The sequence below is a fragment of the Panthera onca genome, chromosome F1 (genome assembly GCF_046562875.1).
Source record: "Panthera onca isolate mPanOnc1 chromosome F1, mPanOnc1 haplotype 2, whole genome shotgun sequence".
Taxonomy (NCBI): domain Eukaryota; kingdom Metazoa; phylum Chordata; class Mammalia; order Carnivora; family Felidae; genus Panthera; species Panthera onca.
This window is the reverse complement of record NC_138355.1, coordinates 11,059,537-11,086,785: the sequence shown is the minus strand read 5'-3', so window position 1 is coordinate 11,086,785 and position 27,249 is coordinate 11,059,537. Positions and strand designations below refer to the sequence as shown.

Genomic DNA, 27,249 nt, shown 5'->3' with positions numbered 1-27,249 from the left:
AATTTCTAAAACAACAGAGGCCAGATGGTGAAATCAAGTTTACAAAAGAAAATTCATTATTCTGCTTTGTGTTTCTATTATCTTTACATAGTAACACACGGAGTGGGGAAAGTATGTATTTTTATCTAATATTTATACCTTCTAAGTTTGTTTCTTTGAGACAGAATGAGTGTACCAAACAGCTATCAACCAGAGAAAAACTCCAACTTGATTTTCCAACAAGGCCTTATTTTATTAAAGGCAGAGCCCAAACGAAGTTTATATTCTTTGAGTCTCTGAGCTCCCACAGAGCTCCCACTGCAGGTGGATTAGCGATTCTCAGACTCCTCTGGGATCTTGTTAAAGTGTGGAGTCAGATTCTGTAGGGCTAGAGTGAAGGTAGAGATGATGCATTCCAAACACACCCAAGTGGTGTCCATGCTGCTGCTCCATGGACCACATTCTGGGCAGCAAGAGATAAAGCACATGTGCGCATGGGAACAAAGTCTGTGTGGCTCTTGTGATGATACAAGTGGCTGAAGCACCTCACACCCGTTAGGATGCTACTCTCAGAAAACAAGAATGAAAACAGAAAATAACAAGTACTGGAAAGGATGTAGAGAAGTTGGAATGCCTGCGCACTGTTGGTAGGAATATAAAATGCTGCAGCCACTATGGAAAACAGTGTAGCCATTCCTCCAAAAATTAAAAATAGAATTTCCCATATGATCCAGCAGTTTCTCTTCTGGGTATGTATCCAAAAGAACTGAAAGCAGGGAATTGAAGAGATATTTGAACACTCATGTTCATAGTAGCATTACTTATAATAGCCAAAAAGTGAAAGTTACCCAAATGTCCATCAATGGAGAAACAAAATGCGGTGTCCATGTATGTAAGATAATAAAAAAATCTATATTGGTTTCTACCCCTTGTTCCTGGCACAGAACTCCTAAAACTCTTGTAATTTCCTAAGTGATAAGAGCACTACGAGATCTTTTCTTCTAATATTTGGTCTTTGATTGTAATTCCTAATCCAGAGCTCCTAAATCCCTTGGAATTTCCTGGGTGATAAGAGTGTCTTTTGTTCTAATGAGGTAACTCTCAGTGGGCTCCTGGATGGGGGCTGGTCACCAGAAAGACCAAGCCTTAATTGGAAGTTTGGAATTTTCAGCCCCACCCATCCGAAGAGAGGGGAGAGGGGCTGGAAGTGGAGTTAATGATCCAACATGCCCATGTGATGAAGATGCCACAAAAATCCCAAAAGTATGGGGTTCAGAGAGCTTCCAGGTTCATGAACACAAGGAGGTACTTGGAGATGGCTCACCCACAGAGGGCAAACACATATCTTGCCCTACACGTTTTTCCATCTAGATGTTTATCTGTACCCTTTAAACAGTAAGTCTACTGTTTTCCTGAGTTCTGCGAGCTGCCCTAGCAAATTAATTGAACCTGAAGAGGGGCTCATGGGAACATCTAACTTACAGCTGACTGGTTAGAAGCCCAGTTGCAAACTGTATTGCCATTGGCATTTGAAGTGCGTGTGGGGGAGTGGGGGGTACAATCTCATGGCACTGAACCCTAACCTTTAGGATCTGAGGCTATCCAGGCAGATAGGGTCAGAGTGATTAAATTGTGGGACAGCCAGCTTGTGTCACTGAGAAATGGCCTGGTGGAGGAATCTCCCCCCTCTCCCCACCCCGCGAAACACATCTGGTGTCAGAGTGTTGTGCATGTGGTAGTAAGTGGGAGGAAAGAAGATATTCACCAGAGGAGAAGGGGAGGTTTTCTATACAACATACACTGGAATACTATTTGGCCTTAAAAAAAAAGATTGTGACACCTGCTACAACATGGTTGAAACTGGAGGGGACTTTATACTAAGTGAAATAAGCCATTCACAAAAGGACAAATGCCAAATTACACTTATGTGAGGTATCCAGAGTAGTTAAATTCATAGAAACAGAAAGTAGAATGGTGGTTGCTAGGGCCTGGAGGGAGGGAGAAATGGGGAGCCATTGCTTAATGTGTACAGAGTTTCAGTCTTATAAGACGAAGATTTCTGTGGATGGATGTTGCTGATGCCCATACACAGTGTGAAGGTATTTAATGCCACTGAACTGTGTACTTAAAAAGGGGTTAAAATAGTAAATGTTATATCATGTGTGTTCTACTCGATAACATTTATTTAAAAAGTGGCAGAAAGTAAAACATTCCAACAACTAAGGGCCTATGGGAGATGGGAGGGAGTGGGGAAAGATCCATTTTTTTCCATTTAGTGACTTTCTAAAATAGTAACCTGGGGCACCTGGGTGGCTCAGTCGGTTAAGCGTCTGACTTCGGCTCAGGTCATGATCTCACGGTCCGTGGGTTCGAGCCCCGCGTCGGGCTCTGTGCTGACAGCTCAGAACCTGGAGCCTGTTTCAGATTCTGTGTCTCCCTCTCTCTGACCCTCCCCTGTTCATGCTCTGTCTCTCTCTGTCTCAAAAATAAATAAACGTTAAAAAAAAATTTTTTTTTTAAATAGTAACCTGCTTATTTATGGCATGGTAAAAACATAGGTACAGAGTCTTAATGTATGAGCCAGGCAGGAGAAAGAAGGGGAAGAAGATCCACTGATCATCCCTGATCAGATAAACAGTTTTGGATAATTAACATGTCCTGTTCAAGTGGCTCCAAGCTGGGCTTGGCGTTGTAGGAAAGGAACACAAGGTTCACACATACCAGTCAAGGGTAAGCTATACCTACTAAACGTATCCTGTCATAAACACTAACTCTTCTGTGTTCCATACTGCGTGCTAGTGCTGGTTACTGAGGACTGGGAGAGGAGCTTGTAAGCATTGAGGACAGACGGTAATCAAGTTCTTGCAAAAAGAACTCTTCTGAGAGATGGAGTGCTCAGCTGTATGATTTGGAGAGGGAAGAAGCTTCAGTTTTCCGAGAAGACCTCACGGAAAAAGCGAGGATTGAGGCGGACATTTTGTTTAAATATTAAATCGACAGCAAAATAGTGTTCTCCCAATTAAAGGAGCATCCGTCTATGGACGGAAGTTGGGTGAGACAAGAACTCTAAAAATATATAAATGTTTAAGTGTCCAGTGTGTATTGGGTAAGAACACTTGTGATGCACTTTCGCATTACAGAATCATAGCATGATCAGCAACCTTGGATTCGTTGAATCCAACCACCTTGTTTTACGGATGATGAGACAGCCTGCATGAGTACATGAGGTCAACATCAAGGGAGGCACAGGGCAGGTGTCCTCATGGACAGTGGCCAGTGCAACATAGGTGTAGGAGGCGCTCCCAGGAGTGCTGGGCAGTATTGCTAAATTGTATTATTGCTTTTGCTAAATTGAGAGTGACCACAGTAATCATCCCTATCTTTGTCTTGGATTCACAGGGAGTTAGCTAAGAAGGCCAATTCTGACATCATTCCCTCCCCAGAGACTGAGCCAACAAAGTATGAGTATACAGAGGAATAAAATATGGTTCAGAATATCGGAACATTAGATGAGCAGAGGGAAGTGGACCTGAGCACCAAACTGAGTTTCTTACCCCCAGCACTGGAGTGGGGGTGGGACAGCTTCATTTCTACTGGTGCCCAAGAGGGTGAAGGTGTTGGTGGGAGTTACCATATGGGACCTTCAACACAGAAGAAGCAGGAAGTGATCACTCACCCACGGTCCTGTCATTCTCAATTCTTAAGAACTCAGTCAGTGCTAAATTTGCAGCCACCTTTCTTTCTTTGGTTTGCATCATTACTCTTATGACAGGGCTGAACATGGGGCCTCCTTTAAGAACTACATAAAATTGCCTTGAATCACTCAATTCCACAGCCTGTGGAAGTCAAAAGCCCTCCCCATGACCCCAGGATTTCTGCAAATCCCCAGGCAGCCCATCTTCTGTTGGCATCAACCTTCTCTGAGCCTCCTTCCTCCAGCTGTTGTATTCTCTGCCTTTCCTCCCTGGCAGGGTTCAGACTCTTCCAGTCTTGCTCATTCCAGCCATCTCCCTCCCAAATTGTCCTGGGAACTATCAAAATATTCTCTGACATACAGAGCAGGTCAGAGCTCCCCAATTTTTTTAATGATGCAGAGAAAAAATTTTTTTAATTTTATTTTAATTCCAGTGTAGTTAACATACAGTGTTATATTACTTTCGGGTGCACACGATAGTGATTCAACACTTCCATATACTACTAGGTGCCCATCAGGATAAGTGTACTCTTAATCCCCTTCACCTATTTCTCCCATTCCGCCCCCACCTCCCCTAGCTCCCCAGTTCCTATGCCCCAAATAGAGGAATAGAGCCCCCTTAGTAGAAAACATTCCCTTTTACAGGCTTTCAGGATATAGGGTGTAAACATGTTTTTCTGAAATATTTGAAAAAGTCAGCACTGCAACTCTTGTTCTACAAATCTCCAAAGGAGATTATCAAACTTCCTTTAGGTTTCATTGTTAATGTTTTGGTTACAAGGACCTCTTTATACTTCCTGACTTGTTTCTTCTTTTTTTAATCACTGTTGTATTTTATTAAGGACATTTGTGAAGGTTCGTTTGAAACAACCTGGTCTGTAAAATACAACTGAGTCACTAAGCAGCAACAGACAGAAGCCAGTTTCAGTCTTGGATCAATGTTGAATTCATTTATAATTACTCTACTATATGTCTAGGAAGAATACATAGGATTTTTTAAAATGCAATATGATGAGTAAGGACAGTTGAATACTGACTCACAAAATAGACTAAATTGTAGTCATTCGAGCTATTTGAAATTTATGGCTGCCAGCTGACAACCAGAGTTCTTTTTTGTTTTTATCATTGTTGTGATAAATAAGTTCAATAAAGCTATCCAGATAGAAAATGTGGAGCTGGACTATGAGAACTATTTCTTTGTAGCCTTCACCAGAGATGCAGTTCCCCCCCCCCCCCAGTCTTATTGAGAAACAATGGATGTTCATCACTATATAAGTTCAAGGTGAACAACGCTATAATTTGATTAACATGTATGGTGAAGACTTGTTTGTTCTTATTTTTTCTTCATAAGACCAACTTTTTAGAATAGGCATTGGAGAAGTGGGGCTTGATGGGGGAGGCTCTAACTTTCGCCTGCAGATGCCGGGTAGAAGGACAGGGACTCTCCACAGGACCCATGTGTGTATCAGTTCCCAAATGATGCAGATGTCAACCAAGCCTGGCCACTGATAAGGAAAGAATAGTTTCCCTCCGTATATGAGTTTCCCTAATTTAAATGTTTCCAAACATATTTTGAATGGCAAGTGTGGTTTCCATTGAAATTAGGTCATTAATGACACAGAAGACTGGAAAACAGAACAAAAGAGGCAGAGAATGAAGTCCTGTTCATTTTAATTCATAGCAAAGACACAGGAAGCCCCTCTTCAGTCATTGCCTCTGTAGCATGACTGAATTGTTTTTACACCAACTGTAGGGTTCACTGTTAATATTAAATGTCTACTTTGGGATGAGGTGAAGATTTATAAAATGAGCATATTTGTATGAAATGATGTGATGTTTCAAAATTTGGGAAACATATGCTTTAAAGTTTTAAAGAATAAGTTCACCCTGAAGTGTGAGGTTGTATTATGACTTTCACGGGCCCTAGGTGGGCACTTTCGCCTTTGTGGGTCCCTCTCCCTCTGAAACAATAAATATTAAAAATTAGATTTTAGGAGGGCATTGGTATAAAGATGAAAATAACCCAGGCTGGGGTGCCAGGGTGGCTCAGTCAGTTAAGCATCCAACTTTGGCTCAGGTCATGAACTCATGGTCTGTGGGTTTGAGCCCCACGTCAGGCTCTGTGCTGACAGCTCAGAGCCTGGAGCCTGCTTCAGATTCTGTCTCCCTCTCCCTACCCCTCACCTTCTCATGCTCTGTCTCTGTCTCTCAAAAATGAATAAACATTAAAAAAATAAATAAAAATAAAATAACCCAGGCTGTATTCATTCTCATAGATTCATTACATTTATTTTTTTTCTTCTAATTTCAGTATAAACTAAAATTAAAACATTTTCGTGAACCCCTAAAAGTATGTGGACCCTGGGCATTGTGCCCACTGTGCCTTTTGGAACAGGCGGCCCTGTTTAATTGTCCTATAAAGTCAGAAATAAAGAACACATGTCCCAGGGAGGGCTGACCCTGCTTCTGTGCACAATTTCCTCACCATTACCATCCCCCCCAACACACATTCCTTTCACATTTAATGAATGCCTTCCAGGTAGTCTCTTTAGGAAATACCACATTTATTCCAATGTCGCTGTCATTACTGAAGTTTTTCTAACACATCAATTTGTAGATCCAAGATGAAAATATAAGATGTTGTTAAAACTACCTTAGTAAAAATAACATTTTTGCTATAAAAGAAGGATTTGGTTTTTATAATATCAAACCTTGAAAAAGCCAAAGTTGTAACTTGAACATTGTTTTATAGGTATTTGGTTAAAGTGTTTATTTTTAAAAGGCTAATTAGCTAAATGGTTATAAAACTAAGTTTGCAAACTTCTGCTAAGTATTTCCTATTGCTGAATGAATAATAATGAATAATGTGAATAATAATGAATAATAATGAATAATATTTGTCTATTCTTCAGAAGTAAACAGTATCTACTATATTTTTCTTGCAGTATATTCTTTCTATAAGCAGAGAAAATCTAAACAAGGAGCTGTTGACTGGTAAGTCCAATGCTTTATTCAGTTGTCATTTTCAGTAAAGCACGTAAGCCTAACCCTGTTACGTGATTCACTGGGATTTGCTTACTATTCCTTTTCATGGGTTATTCATGGGTTATTAAGGGCAAGGCTATGTACAATACAAAGTCCTTGAAAAGTAGTAGTGATGCATCCTCTGGCATCTCTTTTTCCTCTTGTCACTGATCTAAATAAAAATCATTTGTTCAACACACGTTGAATTCCTATTGTCTTTTCAACACTGGAATGAATGAATGTTCACCCTGAAGAACTCATGGACTAGAGGAACAACAGATACCCTCGAATGATTTGCAAAAAGACACGATTAGCTCTTCACTATGGAAAGATAAAAAGCAGTAGTTGAAGGCTGAAGAGGGCTGCAGTCTTCAGAGTATTATGATAATCCCTGGGTGCATAAAGCCAACCCTGAACTTAAAGCCAGAGCACAGGGGCCAATTTGTAGGAATTGTAGGAAACCAAATAGCAGAGGGTGTAGGAGGTTGAAAAAGAGGAAGGCATAAAACATACCTTGAGGACTGTAATGTGTTACAGACACACCCATTAATGGAGAAGCCACTGGATTGCAAATTAAACTTGCAGCATGGATGATCAGTGCAATCACTTGCCAGGTAGCCCTTGGCCATAACAGCTTTTTCTCCTCTTCAGTATTTGTGCTAATTAGATTCATTCCCTGCAGAACATAACACTTGAGTAATTCTATCTTTTTTTACATTTTTTAAATATGAAATTTATTGTCAAATTTTCCATACAGCAGCCAGTGCTCATCCCAAAAGGTGCTCTCCTCAATACTATCTTTTAAATCAACTCCTCTCTGTAATCCAGCAGCCTCTGAGTTCTGGAGAGCAGAGTTTCTACATGATTATCTGTGTTTCTCCCCACCCTTCTACCCAGAATGATTCTGCAGTGTTTCTGTTGAATTGAATTGAGCTGGCAGGAGGTGTGCTGGGAAGATCACTCTAGCTGATTCACCACGGACTTCAGAAATAGGGCTCAATATTCTTCTTAATTTTACTTCTTGACTTACATTTGCAAGACCATCTTTTGGATGGGTAGATGGGGGGGGGGGTAGGTGGCTAGATATACTGATATTGATCTCAAGAAGCCACAAAACAGCTTTTTAAAAAGTGGTATGGCCAACCTAAGACAATCTCTTTAGAGTATCTCTGAATTTATTAAGAATGAGAGCACTCACTGAGACCCCGGGAAGTGCGTTAAGTGCTCTATAGAGCACTCTATAGATGCTCTATAGCGCATCGATTTTTATAACCCTCCCAACAGCTCTGTGAGGCAGGAACTCCTTTTCCCTCAGTTTGACAGGGGAGGAGGCTTCTCATGCTCCCCGTACAGCAGCCCACACTGCTAATAAGTGGTAGAGTCTGTGCTGGAACTGGATCTGTTACTCCAAAGTCCATGCCTTTATCTCCTAGAGTCAGTGCCTCCAATATTACACATGTGAAATATCTGCTAGCAGTAGGAGCTACAACCTGGGAAGAGCTGATCTTGGTGGACAGACCAGAAGCTCCCATACCTGGTTTTCCTTGGGAACGTTCTGCACAGTGTGCAATTTCATAAATGCCAGAAATATGTGAATAAAGTGTACATGAACTTTCTCTTTTTTTCATTTCACTTATTTTATTTTTATTTTATCTTTTTTTAATAAGTTTCAAGTTTTTATTTAAATTTGTTAGTTAACATATAGTGTAATATTAGTTTCAGGAGTATTTAGTGTTGCATAAAATACCCAGTGCTCATCACAAGTGCCCTCCTTAATACCCATCACCCATTTAGCCCATTCCCCCCCCCCCCCCGCCCCCCTGGGCCCCGCCGAACAGACTCTCAACCTCTAAACGTTGTTTGGCATATAAACTCTTTCACACAGCTGCCCTTCCTTTACACAAACATGTGAGCTGCCAGCTCCATGTGCAAACAGTCCCTCCTGACTGCACAGCCTCCCCTCTGAAGGTGTGGTAACAAAATCATTCCCCTGCATCTCATGTAGGATTGTTTCATGGTTCACTGTCCAGGGCCGGGAGGGAGGGGTTTGTTAATAATTGTTAAGTAAAGCAAGCAGGAAAAGGACATGCAATCAAGTAAGTTTGATAAATCCTGCATGAAACAAGTTTTGAAAGTTTTCTTACAGTATTTCTCAGGGCCTTTATTCAGCTAGTCTGCATTATGGATTTTCTAGGGCAACACTGTCCAAGATTTGGCCACAAAGGCCAGCCACTTGTATAATTTAACATTTTATATTAACCACATTTAAAGGCCTAAAAAGAAACAGGTGAACTTAATTTTAACAATATATTTATATCCAAAATATAATCATTTCAATGGGTCATCAATGGAAGACAGTGATGCATGAGACCTTTTTTATTTGGTACTAAGTTGTCAAAACCCAGTGGGTGCAACACATCTCCATTTGGACTAGCCACATTTCAAGGACTTGAGCCACGTGTGGTTGAGGACCAGGACCGCACAGCCTAGAAGGTCAGAGTGTTAGCATTTTTCCAATCACTCTGACCACAAAACAGTTTTTTTAGGGAGCATATTCCAGGACTAGTGTTCTGTGAAAAATTCTTTGGGATGTATTAGTGTGCACTTAAATAAAAAATAAACGTAATTTAATTTAATTTTTTCAAGAGTTAAAACACATTTAGGGTTTATAAAAGATATCCTTAGTTGTTCAGATAAATTCTGATTTCTCCAAAGTTATTTGTCAAAAGATTTCTTAAACATAGGTAAGTAGATCTGACTTGTAGCTTTAAGAACAGTAAATAACCTATAATTATAGATCTCCTATCCATGAGAATTAATAGGGGCAAAAATCATATTTTACTGCTATGGCAAGAATATGATAATTCATTAATTTCTATAGATTGCTAACAGGCAAAATAAAAAAAAAAAAGCACCAGAATACTTTGATTGTATTTATTGAGAAGTTTTAGATCTTCTTACTCATTTTTTCCCCTCAGTGTTCCAGTGTTTGATCACAAAAAGAAATTAGTATCAAAATCTATATCTGTGACTTGACTCAGAAGTCTAGAGAACTACTAAAAAGAGATATAGAATGAAGCATAGCATGAGAAGAGGAGTTTGGCTGAGTATTTGTAATCACAGAATCAGAAATTAGAGGCAAATTTTAAAATATGTGATGCCTGCTTCTTTTCCAGGGTGACAACCATCACAGTAACGTAAGAATTTGCATAATGGAATTAGTTGTATTTTTTCGGATGAGGATAGTTGATTTGCATTCATCTCTTTTACTACCAAATTATCCTAGAACATTTGCCAAATAGTTGTCAAATTACCACTTTGTGCTAATTCATTATTATAGTCTTAAGAATAAACATCTCTATCATTACTGTTCTCAGGAAATAACAATTTCAATTTCATTAAGTGAAATAAGAATTGGAATTTCATTTCCATTTGCTCATTTTCTTTGTCTCCTCAGCTGTTGAGAAATACCCCAATGCAAAGGTGCACTTTGGCCACCGGCTGTTGAAATGTAATCCTGAGGAAGGAAGGATCACAGTGCTTGGGTAATCAGTGGTCTTGACTGCAGAGGTGAAGGGTTAGAGCAGTGAACTGTATCAGTATACTTTGTTCTTTGGCTTCTTTGAAAGATTTAAATGATCACTAAAAGGGACTCAAAGAAACATCAAAAACCAGCCTTTGGATGACTTCTGAATACCAACACAAGTGACTCTTCTTGATTCTCGTGCGGGCTCAGCATTCTACCACGTTCCACACTGGTAGCCACACTCTTCAAACGCTCTCTGCCCTGTGTTCCCTCTCCTCTTTCTGGAAACTATTTGCCTCTCCTGGGCTGCCTCTATGTCCTCTAAAGTTCCTAGCTCCATGTCCCATCCTTGGGACATGTCATGGATTCCCAGTCCACTCAACCACCACTTAAAAATTCCCTTGGCTAAAATGAACCTCCCTAGCCCATGCCTCTGTCTCCCCTCTCAATCCTTCTTTCAGTACTAATCCATGTTAATGTTCTGTTAAACACCTTCACAGGCACTGCTTGCCATGCTTTCAAACATATCTTAAAACTTGACCATCTATTTCTCTCCAAGCATGTCCAGTCCTGACCTCCTTAATGCCGTTAATAATTAGAATCATTCTTGGTGTGCCCTTTTCCTTACTTTCTCCCATTAAATCTATGACCCTGCCCCATCTTTCTTACTCCCCGGTTGGCTTCAGAGCCTATGTCTTTCTTCTGAGGCCCATGGTCCCTGGGTTCTCACACGTGCACACGCAGTCTACTGCAATCACCTTGTCCTCTCCTTGTCCCCTCCCCCCTGCACTCTGCCTCTAGTTCAATACCTCCAGTGCCAAATGAGTTTTCCTAAATTACCACTCTTCATTCACCATCCCCTCAATGGAAAAAGTTATTTTCTCTTTTGCCAGAAGAATGTATTTAAACCTTTTGTCTTAACATTAAAAATTCTCTTCTTCTCCTCCCTCTTTTCCTTCCCCATATTGTACTCTTTTCTTGAGCTTGTCTTCCAATACCCTCCACTCACGCTAAACACACTGTTCCTGGCAACTCCTGTGCCATCTCTGCCCTGGTCCATCCCTTCCCTCACTCTGCCTTCTTCTCAAGACTCTTCCTTTGTGCAGGGGACTCAAGCCTTAGTCACATTTCATTGGCCTGGCATGTCCTTATTAATTGGTGTAGTGGTGTTATTCTCATTCTCATGAGCAACACCACCATAGAGGTGAGGGTTGTCATCTTTACTCTATAGCTACCAACTCTAAGCTCAAAATCAGATATGTACAAGTGAGGAGTGGCCCCCTTGAGTTGCTACTTTTTATATCCAAGAAGAGGAACAGCATCATTTTTACCACTAGATTATTTTTTTTTTGGATGGTTCATTTTATTTTTCAGATCTGACAAAGTTCCCAAAGATGCCACTTATGACCTCATTGTAGGATGTGATGGAGCCTACTCAACTGTCAGAACTCACCTCATGAAGAAACCACGCTTTGATTACAGCCAGCAGTACATTCCTCATGGGTACATGGAGCTGACGATTCCACCCAAGAATGGGGATGTAAGTCCTTTCCCTTCTTTGGCTTCTTCCCATAGCCCTCCTGCCCCTTGGACTAGTGAAGATGCATATTCTAGTGCACTTGTTCTCAATAGCATATTTGGATGAGTTCTGAGGTCTGCTATAGTCCTTTGCAAAGAATAATAAGTTGGGTGTACAAGTATCCCTTTAATATAATTTTGGGGATCCTGGATGGCTCAGTCAGTTAAGCATCTGACTCTTGCTTTTGGCCCAGCTCATGATCTCATAGTTTGTGGGTTCGAGCCCCTCATTGAGCTCTGTGCTGACAACCTGGAGCCTGCTTGGGATTCTGTCTCCCTCTCTCTCTGCCCCTCCCCTGCTTGCATTCTCTCTCTCTCTCTCTCTCTCTCTCTCTCAAAAATAAATAAATAAACATCAAAAAAAAATAACATCACTTCTCTCCCTTGCCTTCAAGATATGCTTTCTTGAGTGGTCAGGAAAGAAGAGGAATTACAGCTATCCTACTGGGAACACAGAGGGAATTTGTCTGACATAATAATGTCATTTTTCTCTTTTTTCTTGGTAGAAAAAAAGTGGGTCAGGAATCATTCTGTATACTGACAATCCAGAATTCTTATACTCATGATTATACCAAGTAATGATTATTAAATAAAATGAATAGCAAGCTAATGCAAAGAGATTTTCATTGCATGTTTTCTCATTTCCTGGTTCCCAGGTTAAAACCTATGGGGCTTGAGGCAAATACATCATAGCTATGTTTTATATTGTCGTAGCAAATAAATGTAGAATCTTATTAAGGGAAGTTAAAATACCAACAGAAGCAATAAGGATATTGGCTTATAGGTAAAGATAAGTAAATAGCACTAATTTAAATTTGAGTTACATAAAGAACATCTATTTTTAAGGTATTTTTAAGATGTAATTTATCCTATCTGAAATTCACACGTCTATAACATAGCTAGTCAATTTGTGATAGTGCTATTATATACCAGGTATATACCAAATTGTATGAGCCAGTCCGATCTATAATATATCACTAAATCATTGTTTTCCTAGTTCTTCCTCCTGGTCAGAAAAGTATTTAGTAATTCTTAAGTGCTAATTTTACATTTTTCAGGTGAACTTTGTTCTCATGGCCCAGGATCTGATAATTATGTTTTACAAGATAATAGGATTCTGTTAAAAATTGTCCCAGACTAGGGGCCCCTGGGTGGCTCAGTCGGTTGAGCTTCCGACTTTGACTCAGGTCATGATCTCACGGTCTCTGAGTTCGAGCCCCGTGTCAGGCTCTGTGCTGACAGCTCAGAGCCTGGAGCCTGCTTCCGATTCTGTGTCTCCCTCTCTCTCTGACCCTCCCCCATTCATGCTCTGTCTCTCTCTGTCTCAAAAATAAATAAACATTTAAAAAAAATTGTCCCAGACTTCAGTGGAATCAGGCCTTTTAATGTAGATTTAAGATAGCCATTTATTTTCTAGGTGTTCATATTTAATAGTGATAATTATTGGTTAACAAAAACTCACTGCTTTAATTTAATTTTTTTTTAATTTACATCCAAGTTAGTTAGCATAAAACTCTCTGCTTTTAAATAAGAAACACCGTTTTGACATAGCAATGGGACCCAGGCATGGGAGCATTTTAATATGTCCTCAAAATAATCTCAGGAAAACTAACTTCCTTTCCTCCCTCCCTTCCTCCCTCCCTCCCTTACTCACACTTCCTAAATTCCCTCCCTAAAACACTGTCCATTTCTGCCACCTCTGCTTTGCTCAGCAAGTTTACCCCCGCCCAGAAGCCACTGTCCTTCTCTTCTTATCCAATCAATGAATCCTTCCATACTTTTAACCACTTCAACCCCACAGATGTCTTACCTGCCCAGCTTTTACTTCCTATACTTCTACCTCAGCATCTGCCTATTCACCTGTGCCATAACCTGAGGCCAGACAGTTATGTACTCACTCATTTCTGTGTCTGTGTGTTGAGCTTTCTTTGAGCCTCTGAGATCAAAAGCCAGGAAGAAAGACAGAAATAACTCCAACAGAGTGTGAAAATGCTGGCTAGGAGCCTAGGCTGTGCTTTATGTGTTTTTACCATGTAAGAGACACACATGGCAGGTGCTCCACAACCTTTGTAAAAAGTAATGCAAACTCAGAATGGTTGGAAATTGATTGCATGTTCTTATGTATATCATACCCCCGGGAATCTTCAGAATTTAGGTCGATAGATATGCCCAAACAATCAAAACTCAGGCTCTTACTGGGTTGTCACGGGGTCAGTAAAGAGAGCAGATTTCTGTAGGAAAGAAGTGATAAGAAGCTTGTGTGTAAAATTTTATTTTTCCCATGAACTGTAAACTTAGGACCTTTCCATTATACAAATAAGTCCTCAAGTAAGGTGAACAATAAAGTATAAAGATATTACACACACATATATATGTACATATACATACATAGTTTGTATATGCATATATAGCATGCCCATATATATGTATGTGTATAGGTGTGTTTTTGTGTGTGTGCATGGAAATAGAGAGAGAGAACATCTCACAGTATGTTCTTAATTCTTGATTATATCTGGTATCAACTATATCTGATACCACCTAAGTTATATGAGTTTGTAAAGTCAGGACAGAAAACATTTTTAAGACCATTTCTACTTTATTTATTTATTTTTTTATGTTTATTTTTTTGAGACAGAGTGTGAGTGGGGGAGGGGCAGAGAGACAGGAGGACAGAGAATCCGAAGCAGGCTCTACTGACAGTAGAGAGCCTGATGTGGGGCTTAAACTTAGGAACAGTGAGATCAGGACTTGAGCTGAAGTTGGACGCTCAACTGACACCACCCAGGTGCCTCGCCAGTTTCTACTTTAAATAACAGTAGATGAGGGGCGCCTGGGTGGCTCAGTCGGTTAAGCGGCTGACTTCGGCTCAGGTCATGATCTCGCGGTCCATGAGTTCGAGCCCCGCGTCGGGCTCTGTGCTGACAGCTCAGAGCCTGGAGCCTGTTTCAGATTCTGTGTCTCTCTCTCTCTGACCCTCCCCCATTCATGCTCTGTCTCTCTCTGTCTCAAAGATAAATAAACGTTAAAAAAGATTAAAAAAAAAATAACAGTAGATGTGCTTATCATCATGTGTATGATACTATTTGAGTTGCTATGGAAACAATTATAACATAAGCAGAAACAGTTTTATAGATGTGCTGCATTAATGCCCTAATCAAACATAAATATACTTTTTCCCTACAGTATGCCATGGAACCTAATTATCTGCATATTTGGCCTAGAAATACCTTTATGATGATTGCACTTCCTAACATGGTAATACAGAATTTGTCAATATAATTTGTATCTGTAATTAATGTTTTTCACTACATACTTTCGTATTTTGCATGTATGCCTAAATTCTTTTGTACTTAGCATATGTATACCTAACATTATTGTTTAGTCTCTTCAGTGATTGCATCATTGCAACTTTGGGGTTCTTGAGGAAAAACCTGAAGGAATTCCAATTATTTATAGTGGAAAGGAGATTTAATATATATAAATGATAAACGATAGATTGTGGATGGTGGTGCCTGTCATCTCTCCCAAGACGGTGTACGAGGAAATGGTGTGCAAATAAAGTCAAAGAGATTCGGGTTCTACATGAGGCGGGACTTCCAGTCTTTGAGGTCTCTGGGACATTGGAATATGCATTATCAAAAAAGAGCATGGCTGTTCTTCCATTAGACCCTAGAGACATTTTTTTTTCATTATATATCTGGCTCTGTATTTCTCTAGTTGGTCTATTTTCCCTTGGTAGCAACACTGATGCCCAGTGCCTCTTAACACCGTTTGAAAAGGAGAGAGAGAGGGAATAAGTGGGAAGAAATTCAATCCAACCACTATTCAATCCAACGTATTAGTAATCCAAGGAGTGTAGTATTGGCTCGGTGAAAATGGCTGAGGTTTACCATGTAGAAATTCTAATAACTGAGAAGCTGGGGAGTAGCTGGGACTTGGTGGGGCTTTTCTCTGGGAATGAGGTTTGGGAAGGATGCCTTTCCTGTCTGCCTGGACATTCCTCCCAGGTGCCCCTTGGCCACAGCAAGAACCTGAGGTTAGGGCTCCACATATTCTCTCACACGCTTCCTCTTCTTGCAGAACAAATCTTTCACATGTACTTTGTTCATGCCCTTTGAAGAGTTTGAAAAACTTCTAAGCAGCAGTGATGTGCTGAATTTCTTCCAGAAGTACTTTCCAGATTCCATCCCTCTAATTGGAGAGTAAGTTTCAAGATGTGCAATTGTGCCTTTTGCTCCACTGTTTTGATTTATTCAAGATTCAAATAAAGGTCATGCACCTTACTTCAGTTTGGATTAAATGTGACTGATCCTGATGTGACCTGGACAGGAAGCCTGCCTTCGGTCAAAAGTCTAAGTGGGCGTTGTGCTGTGAGCAGGGATTCTGAAAACCCCATGCCATGGTCACCTTTCCCTGAGAAAAACAAGTAACCCATGTCCCCAGGCCTTTCTGCCTCCTGGGCAGGCTCTCAGGTCCCTCCCAGTTGTGCTGCAGAGCTGGGCTGTGCCTCCCTCTGCTGGTGGACACACAGGTCCAAGGCCCAGCAGATGCAAGTCTCTGGTTCCCCATGTCTTGGGGCCCTCACAGTAACATGCCCCAAACGGTTGATGAGGACTGGAGGAGTTCATGCCTATAAATCATTTGGCACAGGACCTGGCTCATACAGAGCTGCCCGACTGGTAGCCAGCTTGTTAGCTGTCTGGTTTATGACCCATGGCCCCTCTGGCCCCTGTCAGCGCCACCCACCCCGTGTCATTTGGTCTCATTCTGCTTCCACTGTCCCTCCCTTGAATCCAGTCCATTCTCTGCCTCCAGCAATGTTTTCGTGGAGGCAGCACAATGGTGCAGAAAGCAAGATTTAATGCTGCTTCTGCCCCTTACTCCCAAGCCTCAGATTTCTTATCTTTAAAACGGGCATCAGGATATCTACCTTTCGGGGCAGTCATGACAATGACATGCACTATGTAAAAGGGATGATCCACTACCAGCCCAGAGCGAGTCTGTTTAAAACTGTCAGTTTTCATCCTTAGCTACAGATTTGGTGTTCACTGATCCCTCCTCTGATGTTGAAGAGAAATCTCCACATGCTGCAATTTTAGTCCTTATGTTTCCTGGTTATTTCTTCCTCTCCAAACAGACTTAAAATTCTTGAGGGTAGGAGCTGTTTTTCTACTTACAGCTGCCACAAAACCTAGCTGGATATCAATTGTCCACTTCCAAACACACATAAGTTAGCACTTCATTTTAGTCTTGGTTTGGGTTCATGTGGTTTAGTCAGATGCACAACATCTTAATTTTTCCAGAAAAAACTAAAACACACCAGAATAGTTGAAAAATTGCATGACCTAGACACATGATAATAAAATCTCATGGCACATAACACACACATATTTCAAATTATTAAAATGCAGTCAAACCTATTCTTTTTGTATGTGATTAAGATCGTTGCAAACAAAACAGGTAAATGGAACAATGAGATTTCAGGAACTAGGAGAAACGTCGGTTTCTCCATTTCTCGTGTTCTTCCTGGCATTTTTTTTTTTGTGTGTTTCTCAATAAAATGCAACGGTAATGACGTCAGTACATCTGAAAGAATTACACAGGGTTTAATACCCAATCTAACATAACAGTTATGTTCTGATTGTTTTCCTCTTAAGGCAAGCCCTGGTACAAGATTTCTTTCTGTTGCCAGCCCAACCCATGATATCTGTGAAGTGTTCTTCTTTTCACATTAAATCACACTGTGTGCTGATGGGGGACGCTGCTCATGCCATAGTGCCCTTTTTTGGACAAGGAATGAATGCAGTAAGTCCTTTCTCCCGAAGTAAGTCTCTGACATTTTCCTGGGTCAGTCTCAACTGAAAAATCTTAGCTAAGAACCATGTCTGTAACTATCCTCACCTAATCTCTGACAAAACAATCAATTCCACAATCCTGCCAACGGTTTAGATTGATCACTAACTATAGTCAAGCCTTGGATTGCTTGATCCAGTAATTTCATGCAGGAAAGAGCATAAAGCTTAACATGGTTTCTATGCAGTTAGAAAATGTATTGATAGCTTGAAATTTGAGAACTCGCCTGTCAGCAATTCAAGACTTAATTAATTTTTTTTTCTAGAGATTATGCCTAAGTATATAAATGTTAGGCTCAAAAAAAGAAAAGAGCCCAAACTGTCTTTTGTTTTCTCTACCTTTTCTTTCCAAATGAAAGGAAAAAGCATTTGAATAAATGAGTTGAATAAAACTACGAGAGATTCCTGAGTGGCTCAGCCAATTAAGCATCCAACTCTTGATTTCAGCTCAGGTCATGATCTCACATTTTGTGAGTTTGAGCCCTGCACCAGGCTCTATGCTGACATCAAGGAGCCTACTTGAGATTCCCTCTCTCTCTCTCTCTCTCTGTCTCTCTCTCTCCCTCTCTGTCTTTTTCTCTTCTTCTCTGCCTCTCCCCACTTTTGCATGCGCTTTCTTTCTCCTCTCTCTCTCTCTCAAATACATAAATAAACATTTTAAAAAATTTAAACAAATAAAACTATGAAACAGATTTGATGTTGAATACTATTGCTTTCATGGAAGTTTCTAAAAATATTTCAGGAAAGAAATAGTGCTCAAGTATTAAACATTAATTTCAAGGAATCCTAAAATGATTATCTAGACAGACAATTATTTTGTGTATGTGTGTTTGATAACTATAGCTTTATAATCACAGCCTTCTATTGTTTCGGTGATTGAGATATATTTCAAGTATAAGTAGGCTATAAATCTAATCAATTATAGTTTTCCACAAAGTAGTGGCAAACATTTTGTTTTATAAAAACATAAGAACATACCAATTTTAGTAAGCTGGATAAGGGCCCAGGCTCCGGCAGTATGAGGCCCAATTCAAATCCTGTCTCCAGGATTTATTGCACTATATTCTTGCACAACTAACTTAACTACTTTCTTGTCTGTAAAATTTGGTTTTCAATAGTGCCTATATCATAGAGATTCTTGTGGAATAAATGAATTAAGTAAAAAATTTAAAAGTGTTATTATTTCAGCCTATATGAAACATTACATGCCTAAATTCCTGCAGCATTAATAGTCTATATAGCTGATAAGTATCTTTATTTGCTTCAGATGTAATTTCTATAATTGATGTGAAATTTTTTTTAATATTTACATATTTTTATATTGTCAGTAAAACTATCATTTGAATTCCTAGAAAGCAGGAAATCTATCTTTTGATTTTCTTCTCTCCACTTCGTTTAGCATACAACCTTATTAGGGTTCATTTTCTGGACTTCCTGACATTGGAAGTTTACTTTAATCTTCGCTTAAGGGAACTAAATTAATATGTGGGTTCTATCCTGTCATTAATTGCTCTAAATGTGAATCTTAAAGACCTGATTAGTTTAAATGTGACTCGAATATTCATGGTAGAGCAATATAATTATTCTTGCTTCTTAAAGAAGCAATGGAATCCTTCAAAATTACATGAGTAATTTAAAATTTTGGTCAAATTCCAAATCATTGTAATCAATACGCACCAGGCAAAGACAATCCATCAAGCATGAAGTTGATGGTCTTTTATAATTGTAATTTAATGCCAAGTGTGACTAAGCAGCTGTTGTGTGCTGGTTGAAGGTAAACATCCTATGAATTATACTCACTGACGGAAAGTCTGTTCTAATTGCTCAGAAGCTTTCATTATTTCCAGATTATTTTTTTCCATTTTTTCTTATTTCAGGGCTTTGAAGACTGCCTGGTATTTGATGAGTTAATGGATAAATTCAATAATGACCTTAGTAAGTAAAATTTTTCAAATGGACATGGACTAGCCCTATTGATTAATTGTGGACCTGTTTTTGACCCTGGATGATCACAAACCCTTGATACACATTTCCTGTTCAGGATTATAATTTTTCTATTACCAGCCTGTGCCACTGTTGCCCATGTCCAGACAAGGAACACCCAGAGAAACAGGGAAACAGTTTCTTTTAAGGTCTGTACATGGAGGCCTGTGCAGCGATCCCCACAAACAACATAGAAGCTCCCAAGACCAACGTTTGGCCAAGATATGCTCCTTGTTCTCCCTTTCCATGAGGAGACCCGAACCTGCACCTCTTACAGCATGCCCCAGAAACACTTTTAGGAGTTCCAGCACTTTCGTGCATGTTGCCTTAGCAAAATGGCAGCTTCTACTTCTATTTGCCTTTGGTTAAAGCTGATTCCACCAAATATATTGATGTGACAGAGACTGATGCCTAAAATTTTTATATGTAATGTTGAAATTAAATTAAATGTACACCATTTCATCTGTAAAAGAAGTTGCAAACAATAGCCTGAGACCTGGATAACTTTTACTGCATCTCAGAATCACATGGTCTCAAAGGCTATCTCCGAATTTAAACTTGTTTCAGGTAAGGGATAGATCCAGAGAACTGGCTTTAAACCTACATCCAGATTCCAGTCCTGACTTTCCAACTTATTAGCTGTGAGACCTTTGGAAAGTCATTCCAGCTTTTTAAAGTCTCGGGTTTTCTTTTTTTTTTTTCCATCTGTAAAGTGGGGACAATAATACCAACTTCAGAGAGATGTGAAGATGAAATAAAATGATTTGTGTAAAGCTTTAAAAATAAAATCCTGGCACAAAATGAGTTCACAGTAAATATTTGCTATGGTGTTATAGGAAGTCCTTGGACACTGTGTCTGGATCTGAAGACACTAGAGGGTCCAGGGTAAAGTTCTTCCAGTTTTCTGCCTTCCTCGTTCAGTCATCTTGCTCAGATGTTCTGGATCCAGAGGCATTTATTTTCTTACCTCCCTTATCAGCCCTGGTGTGATGGGTCTGCATATGATAGGGCTGATAGAGGGGATGGAGGGTTCCTATATCAGAACATACTGTCAACACTGGTTTTGGTTACTGCAGAACAACGATCAAACAGTACTGATTATGACAATGATACTCATAACTAGCATTACTGGACATTTCATATGTGTTGGGTATTTTGCTATGTTTTTTAATCCATTTTCTCATATGGTCTCCATGGAAAACATGGGGCAGGGGTACTATTCTTGTTCCTTTCTTACAAATTTAAGCTTAGAGATGGTGAAGTGACTTGCCCTAAGTCATATAGCTACAAGTGGTAAAGCTGGGACTGGCAACCAAGTTCTCTGACTTTTGAAATGGCATCCTTAATAGCTAGCGTTGATTGGCCATGTGGGAGTTATATTAGTCATTAATTTATCAAATATTTATTCAGTATTTACCTTTTACCACGTTAAGATTTCAGACATGAGGAAAATAGGAGGCCTCCTCCGGGAGATCACAGAAAAATGATGGAGCTGATGGTTAGCTGATAAGGTCGCTTAGGCACAATGAAACAAATGTGCATGGGGTAGCAAGAAAGGACAAAAAGGAGAGTAGCAGATTCTAAGCAGGTCTGGGGTGGTCACTGACAGTCATTTCTATGAACTGCTGTCCATTCTTAAAATAAAAAAAAATAATGATTTGGTAACCAACAAATATATTATTTTAACTTGTCATAAGTTTTATTTAATCACAATAGGTAATGCCTATTACTATGAATGTGTTACTATTCAGTATTCATAGATAATTGGTCATTCAGCCTGATCATCCAATGTTCTAAAAGATTAGAGAGAACAGTGGTAGAGTATACACCATTTAATTTGATCGGTGTAGAGGCCAGCACATTCTTACAGACTATAGTGGAATAGATGTATTATTCAACTTGGTTGAATGTATTTCAAATTGGTTGGATGTATTATTCAACTTGGCTCCTAGGTGTGTGTCTTCCTGAATATTCAAGATTGAGAATTCCAGACGACCATGCAATCTCAGACCTGTCCATGTACAATTACATAGAGGTGAGTGAGGAGGTTGGGCTCCATTCCATGTTAAGTGTACTCTTATACATGGAATTGTTGAATCACTGTATTGTATACCTGAGACTAATGTAACACTGTATGTTAATTATACTAGAATTAAATTTTTAAATTTTTTAAAAGAAAAGACTATTTGTTAGAATATCAGTGAATGATCTCATCATGTTAAGTGCACTCTTAATGCCCTTCACCTATTTCACCCATCCCCCCCCCCCCCACCTCCCCTCTGGTAACCATCTGTTTGTTGTCTGTAGTTAAGAGTATGTTTTTTGTCTCCTTTTTTCTTTGTTTTGTTGCTTAAATTCCACATATGAGTGACATCATATGGTGTTTGTCTTTCTCTGACTGACTTATTTCACTTAGCATAATACTGCCTAGCTCAATCCATGTCTTTGCAAACGGCAAGATTTCATTCTTTTTTATGGCTGAGTAGTATTCCATAGTATATAGATACCACCTCTTCTTTATTCATTCATCAGTTGATGGACACTTGGGCTGCTTCCATAATTTGGCTATTGTAAATGATGCTTCAATAAACATAAGGGCACATATACCTTTTTGAATTAGTGTTTTCATATTCTTGGATAATCCCAGTAGTAGAATTATTCATTCATATGGTAATTCAATTTTTAATTTTTTGAAAAACCTTCGTACAGTCTTCCACAATGGCTGCACCAGTTTTCATTCCCACCGACAGTGCATGATGGTACTTTTTTCTCCACATCCTTGTCAACACTTGTTGTTTCTGTGTTTTTGATTTTAGCCATTCTGACAGGTGTGAAGTGATATCTCATTGTGGTTTTGCTTTGCATTTTCCTGATGATGAGTGGTATTGAGCATCTTTTCAGGTGTCTGTTAGCCATCTGCTTTTCTTCTTTGGAGAAATGTCTATTCATGTCTTCTGCCCATTTTTAATTGGATTATTTATTTATTTTTTGGTGTTGAGGTATATATTCTTATATTTTGGATACTAACCCTTTATCAAATATGTCAAATATTGCAAATATTTTCTCCCATTCAGTAGGTTGTCTTTTAGTTTTATTGATTGTTTCCTTTGCTGTGCAGAAGCTTTTCATTTTGATGTAGTCTCAATAGTTTATTTTTGCTTTTGTTTCCTTTACCTCAGAAGATCTATCTAGAAAAATGTTGCTAAGGCCAATGTCAGAGAAATTACTGTCTGTGCTCTCTTCTAGGAGTTTAATGGTTTCAGGTCTCACATTTAGCTCTTTAATCCATTTTGAGTTTATTTTTGTGTATGGTGTAAGAAAGTGGTCCAGTTTACTGCTTTTGAAGATAGCTGAGCAGTTTTCCCGACACCATTTGTTGAAGAGACTGTTTTTTCCCCTTTGTGTATTCTTGACTCCTTTGTCAAAGGTACATTGGCCATATAATTGTGGATTTAGTTTTGAGCTTCCCATTCTGTTCCATTGATCTATGTGTCTATTTTTGTGTCAGTGCCATACTGGTTTCATTACTATAGCTTTGAATTATATCTTGAAATCTTGGATTGTGATACATCCAGTTTTATTCTTCTTTTTCAAGATTGTTTTGGCTATTTGGGGTCTTTTGTGGTTCCATAAAAATTTTAAGATTGTTTGTTCTAGTTATGTGGAAAATGCTGTTGGTATTTTGATAGGTACTGCATTAAATGTGTAGATTTCTTGGGGGTAGTATGGACATTTTAACAATCTTTGTTCTTCTAATCCATGAGCATGGAATATCTTTCCATTTGTTAATGTCGTCTTCAGTTTCTTTCATCAATGTTTATACTTTTCAGGGTATAGGTGTTTCACCTCCTTGGTTAAGTTTATTTCTGGGTATTTTATGATTTTTGGTGAAATTGTAAGTGGGAATGTTTTCTAACTTTCTCTTTCTTCTACTTCATTATTAGTGTATAGAAATTCAATGGATTCCTGTATATTAATTTTGTATCATGCAACCTGACCAAATTCATTTATCAGTTCTAGTAGTTTTTTGGTGAAGTCTTCAGAGTTTTTTATATGTAGTATAAAGTCATCTGCACTTAGTGAAAGGTTTACTTCTTCCTTACCTATTTGGATGCCTTTTATTTCTTTTTCTTATCTGATGCTGTAGCTAAGGACTTCCAGTACTATGTTGAATGAAAGTGATAAGAGTGGACATCCTTGTCTTGCCCCTGATCTTAGGGGAAAAGCTCTCAGTTTTTCACCATTGACTTGGATTTTTCATATATAGCCCTAATTATGTTGAGGAATGTTACTTTTATACCTACTTTGTTGATGGTTTTTATCATGAACAGATATACTTTGTCAAATGCTTTTTTCTGCATCTATGGAAATGATTATATGGCTTTTATCTTTTCCCTTGTTGATATGATGTATCACGTTGATTGATTTGTGAATATTAAGCCACCCTGCAACCAAAGAATATATCCCATTTGATGGTGATGAAGGATTTTTTAATGTACTGTTGGATTCAGTTTGCAAGTATTTTGTTGAGGATTTTTGCATCTATGTTCATCAAGAATATAGGCCTATAGTTCTCTTTTTTTAGTGGAGTCTTTATCTGGTTTTGGTATGAGGGTAATGCTGGCCTCATAGAATGAATCTGAAAACATTCCTTCCTCTTATATTTTTTGGAATTTTTTGAGAAGAACAGGTATTAACTCTTCTTTAAATGTTTGGTAGAAGTTGCCTATGAAGCTGTCTGGTCCTGGTCTTTTGTTTGTTGGGAGTTTTTTTTTTTTTTTTTAATTTTTGATTCAATTTCATTATTGGTAATTGGTATGTTCAAATTTTCTATTTCTTCCTGATTCAGTTTTGGGATGTTATATGTTTCTAGGAATTTACCACTTCTTCTAGGTTGTCCAATTTTTTGACATCTAATTTTTCATATTTTCTTATAATTCTTTGTCTTTCTGTGGTGTCCGTTGTTATCTCTCCTCTTTCATCTCTGGCTTTGTTTATTTGAGTCCATTCTCTCTCTCTTTTTATGAGTCTCGTTAAAGATTTATCAATTTTGTTTCTCTTTTCAAAAAATTAGCTCCTGGTTTCATCTGTTCTATTTTTTTAATTCTTATTTTATTTATTTCTGCTCTCACCTTTATTATTTTCTTCCTTCCACTTTTGTTTGTTCTTTTTCCATTTCTTTTAGGTGTAAGGTTAAGTTGTTTGAGATTTTTCTTGCTTCTAGAGGTAGGCCTGTACTGCTATAAATCTCCCTCTTAGAACAGCCTTTCTGCATCAAAAAAATTTGGGGACCATTGTGTTTTCATTTTCATTTGTCTCTATGCATTTATTATTCCGTCTTTGATTCCTTGGTTGACTCATTCATTATTTAGTAGCATGTTACTTAACTTCTATGTATTTATGTTCTTTCTAGATTTTTTTTGTGTGGTTGATTTCTAGTTTCATAACACCGTGGTCAGAAAAGATGAATGGTATATGACTTCGATCATTTTGGACTTGTTGAGACTTGTTTTGTAGCTTAATGTGTGATGTAATATGGGGAATTTTCCATGTGCACTTGAAAGGAACGTGTATTCTACTGTTTTAGGATGGGTGTTCTGAATACATCTGTTATCTCCATCTTGTCTAATATGTCATTCAAAGCCATCCCTTGTTAATTTTCTGTTTGGATCATCTATCCATTGATGTAAGTTGGATGTTAAAGCTCCCTACTATTACTGTATTCCTACTGATTACTTTTTTTATGCTTATATTAGATTCTTTATATATTTGGATACCCCCATGTTGGTGCATAAACATTTACAATTACTTTATCTTCTTTTTGGATTGTTACCTTTATCATTACGTAATGTTCTTCTTTGTCTCTTGTTATAGTCTTTGTTTTCAAGTCTATTTTGTCCTGTATAAATATTGCTACCCTGGCTTTCTTTTCACTTCCATCTGCATGGTAAATGCTTTTCCATCACTTTACTTTCAATCTGCATGTGTCTTTAGGTCTGAAATGGGTCTCTTACAGACAGCATGTGCATGAGTCTTGCTTTTTTATCCATTCTATATCCTATGTCTTTTAATTGGAGCATTTAATACATTTACATTCAAAGTAATTATTAATAGGTATGTATTTATTGTCATTTTGTTGTTTGTTTTATGGTTGTTTTGTAGTTCTTTTCTGTTCCTTATTTTGCTCTCTTAACTCATGGTCTCCTAGCTTTTGTTAGTAATATACTTGGATTCTTTTCTCTTTATTTTTGCATATCTATTACTGGCTTTTCATCTGTGGCTTATACATAACAAAGTATGCATATATTTTATATTAAGTCTATATTAAATCTGCATATAAGTCTATATTAAGTTGATTGTCTCCTAAATTTGAGCCCATTCTAAAAGCACTAATTTTCAATCTTCTCCCCCTACCCCACATTTTAAGTATATGGTATCACACTTTACATCCTTTTATTTTGCGGATCCCTTGACTGATTTCTATAGATTTACTTATTTTTACTGCTTTTGTGCTTTCTACTTTTCTTACTCTTGTTTATGGTCTTTCTCTTTTCACTCAGAGAATCCCTTTTAACATTACTTGTAGGGCTGGTTTAATGTCATTAATTCCTTTAACTTTTGTTTGTCTGGGAAATTCATTATCTTTCCTTATATTCTGAATAATAGCCTTGTTGAATAGTGTATTCTTTGCTGGAAGTTTTTTCTTTCAGCACTGTGAATATATCATGCCATTCCCTTCTGGCCTGCAAAGTTTCTGCTGAAAAGTCAGCTCATAGCCTGCTGGGGTTTCCCTTGTATGTAACCATTTTCTTTACTCTTGCTGCTTTTAAAATTCTCTCTTTATCACTGTTTGCTATTTAGTTACTATGTGTCTTGGTTTGAACCTTATTTTTGGGGTGCTCTCTGTGCCTTCTGGATCTTGATATCCATTTTCTTTCCAAGATTTGGGAAGTTTTCAGCTATTATTCAAATAAATTTTCTGCCCCCTTTTCTCTCTCTTGTCCTTCTGGGATCCCTATAATACAAATATTATTGTGCTTAATGGTGTCACTGAGTTCCCTTAGTTTATTCCCTCTAGTGGATTTTTAATTTCAGCAATTGACTTCTTCATCTCTGATTGGTTCTTTTTTATGTTTTCTGTCTATTTGTTGAGGGTTTCACTGAGGTCCTCCACTCTTTTCTTAGGTCCAGTGAGTATCTTTATGATTATTACTTTAAAATATCTATTAGGCATATTGTTTATCTTCATTTAATTTAGGTCTCTTAGTCTGATTTTGTCCTGTTCTTTTATTTGGGACTTATTCCTCTGTCTTCTCACTTTATCTCACTCCCTGTGCCTGTTTCTGTGTGTTAGGAAAGTCAGCTACATCTCCTGTGCTTGAAAATAGTGGCCTTTTGAAGAAGAGGTCCTATAGTGTCCTGCAGTACAATGTCCCTGTTCACTGGCACCTGATACTTCAGGGTGTCTCCTATGTTGGTTGCCTGTACCCTGTTGTGGCTGAGCCATATTTGCCTTCAGTCCTGTCATCTGCAATGGCTCTCTTTGCCTGTTGTGAGCAGAGTTTTGTCACTGTGTTGTTAGTGGGCCAGTCTGGGGTTACCTTGGGCTTGAG

General features: G+C 38.5%; 1 protein-coding gene across 1 annotated transcript in view; it reads left to right on the top strand.

Annotated features, from left to right (window-relative positions):
• KMO (kynurenine 3-monooxygenase) overlaps window positions 1–27,249 on the top strand; it is a 62,330-nt gene that overhangs the window by 30,193 nt on the left and 4,888 nt on the right. The window contains 8 exon segments of the mRNA XM_060643371.3: window positions 6,619–6,667; window positions 10,155–10,242; window positions 11,598–11,763; window positions 14,985–15,056; window positions 15,882–16,003; window positions 17,459–17,606; window positions 19,531–19,588; window positions 21,589–21,671. Of these exon segments, the coding sequence (XP_060499354.2) occupies window positions 6,619–6,667; window positions 10,155–10,242; window positions 11,598–11,763; window positions 14,985–15,056; window positions 15,882–16,003; window positions 17,459–17,606; window positions 19,531–19,588; window positions 21,589–21,671 (786 nt within the window).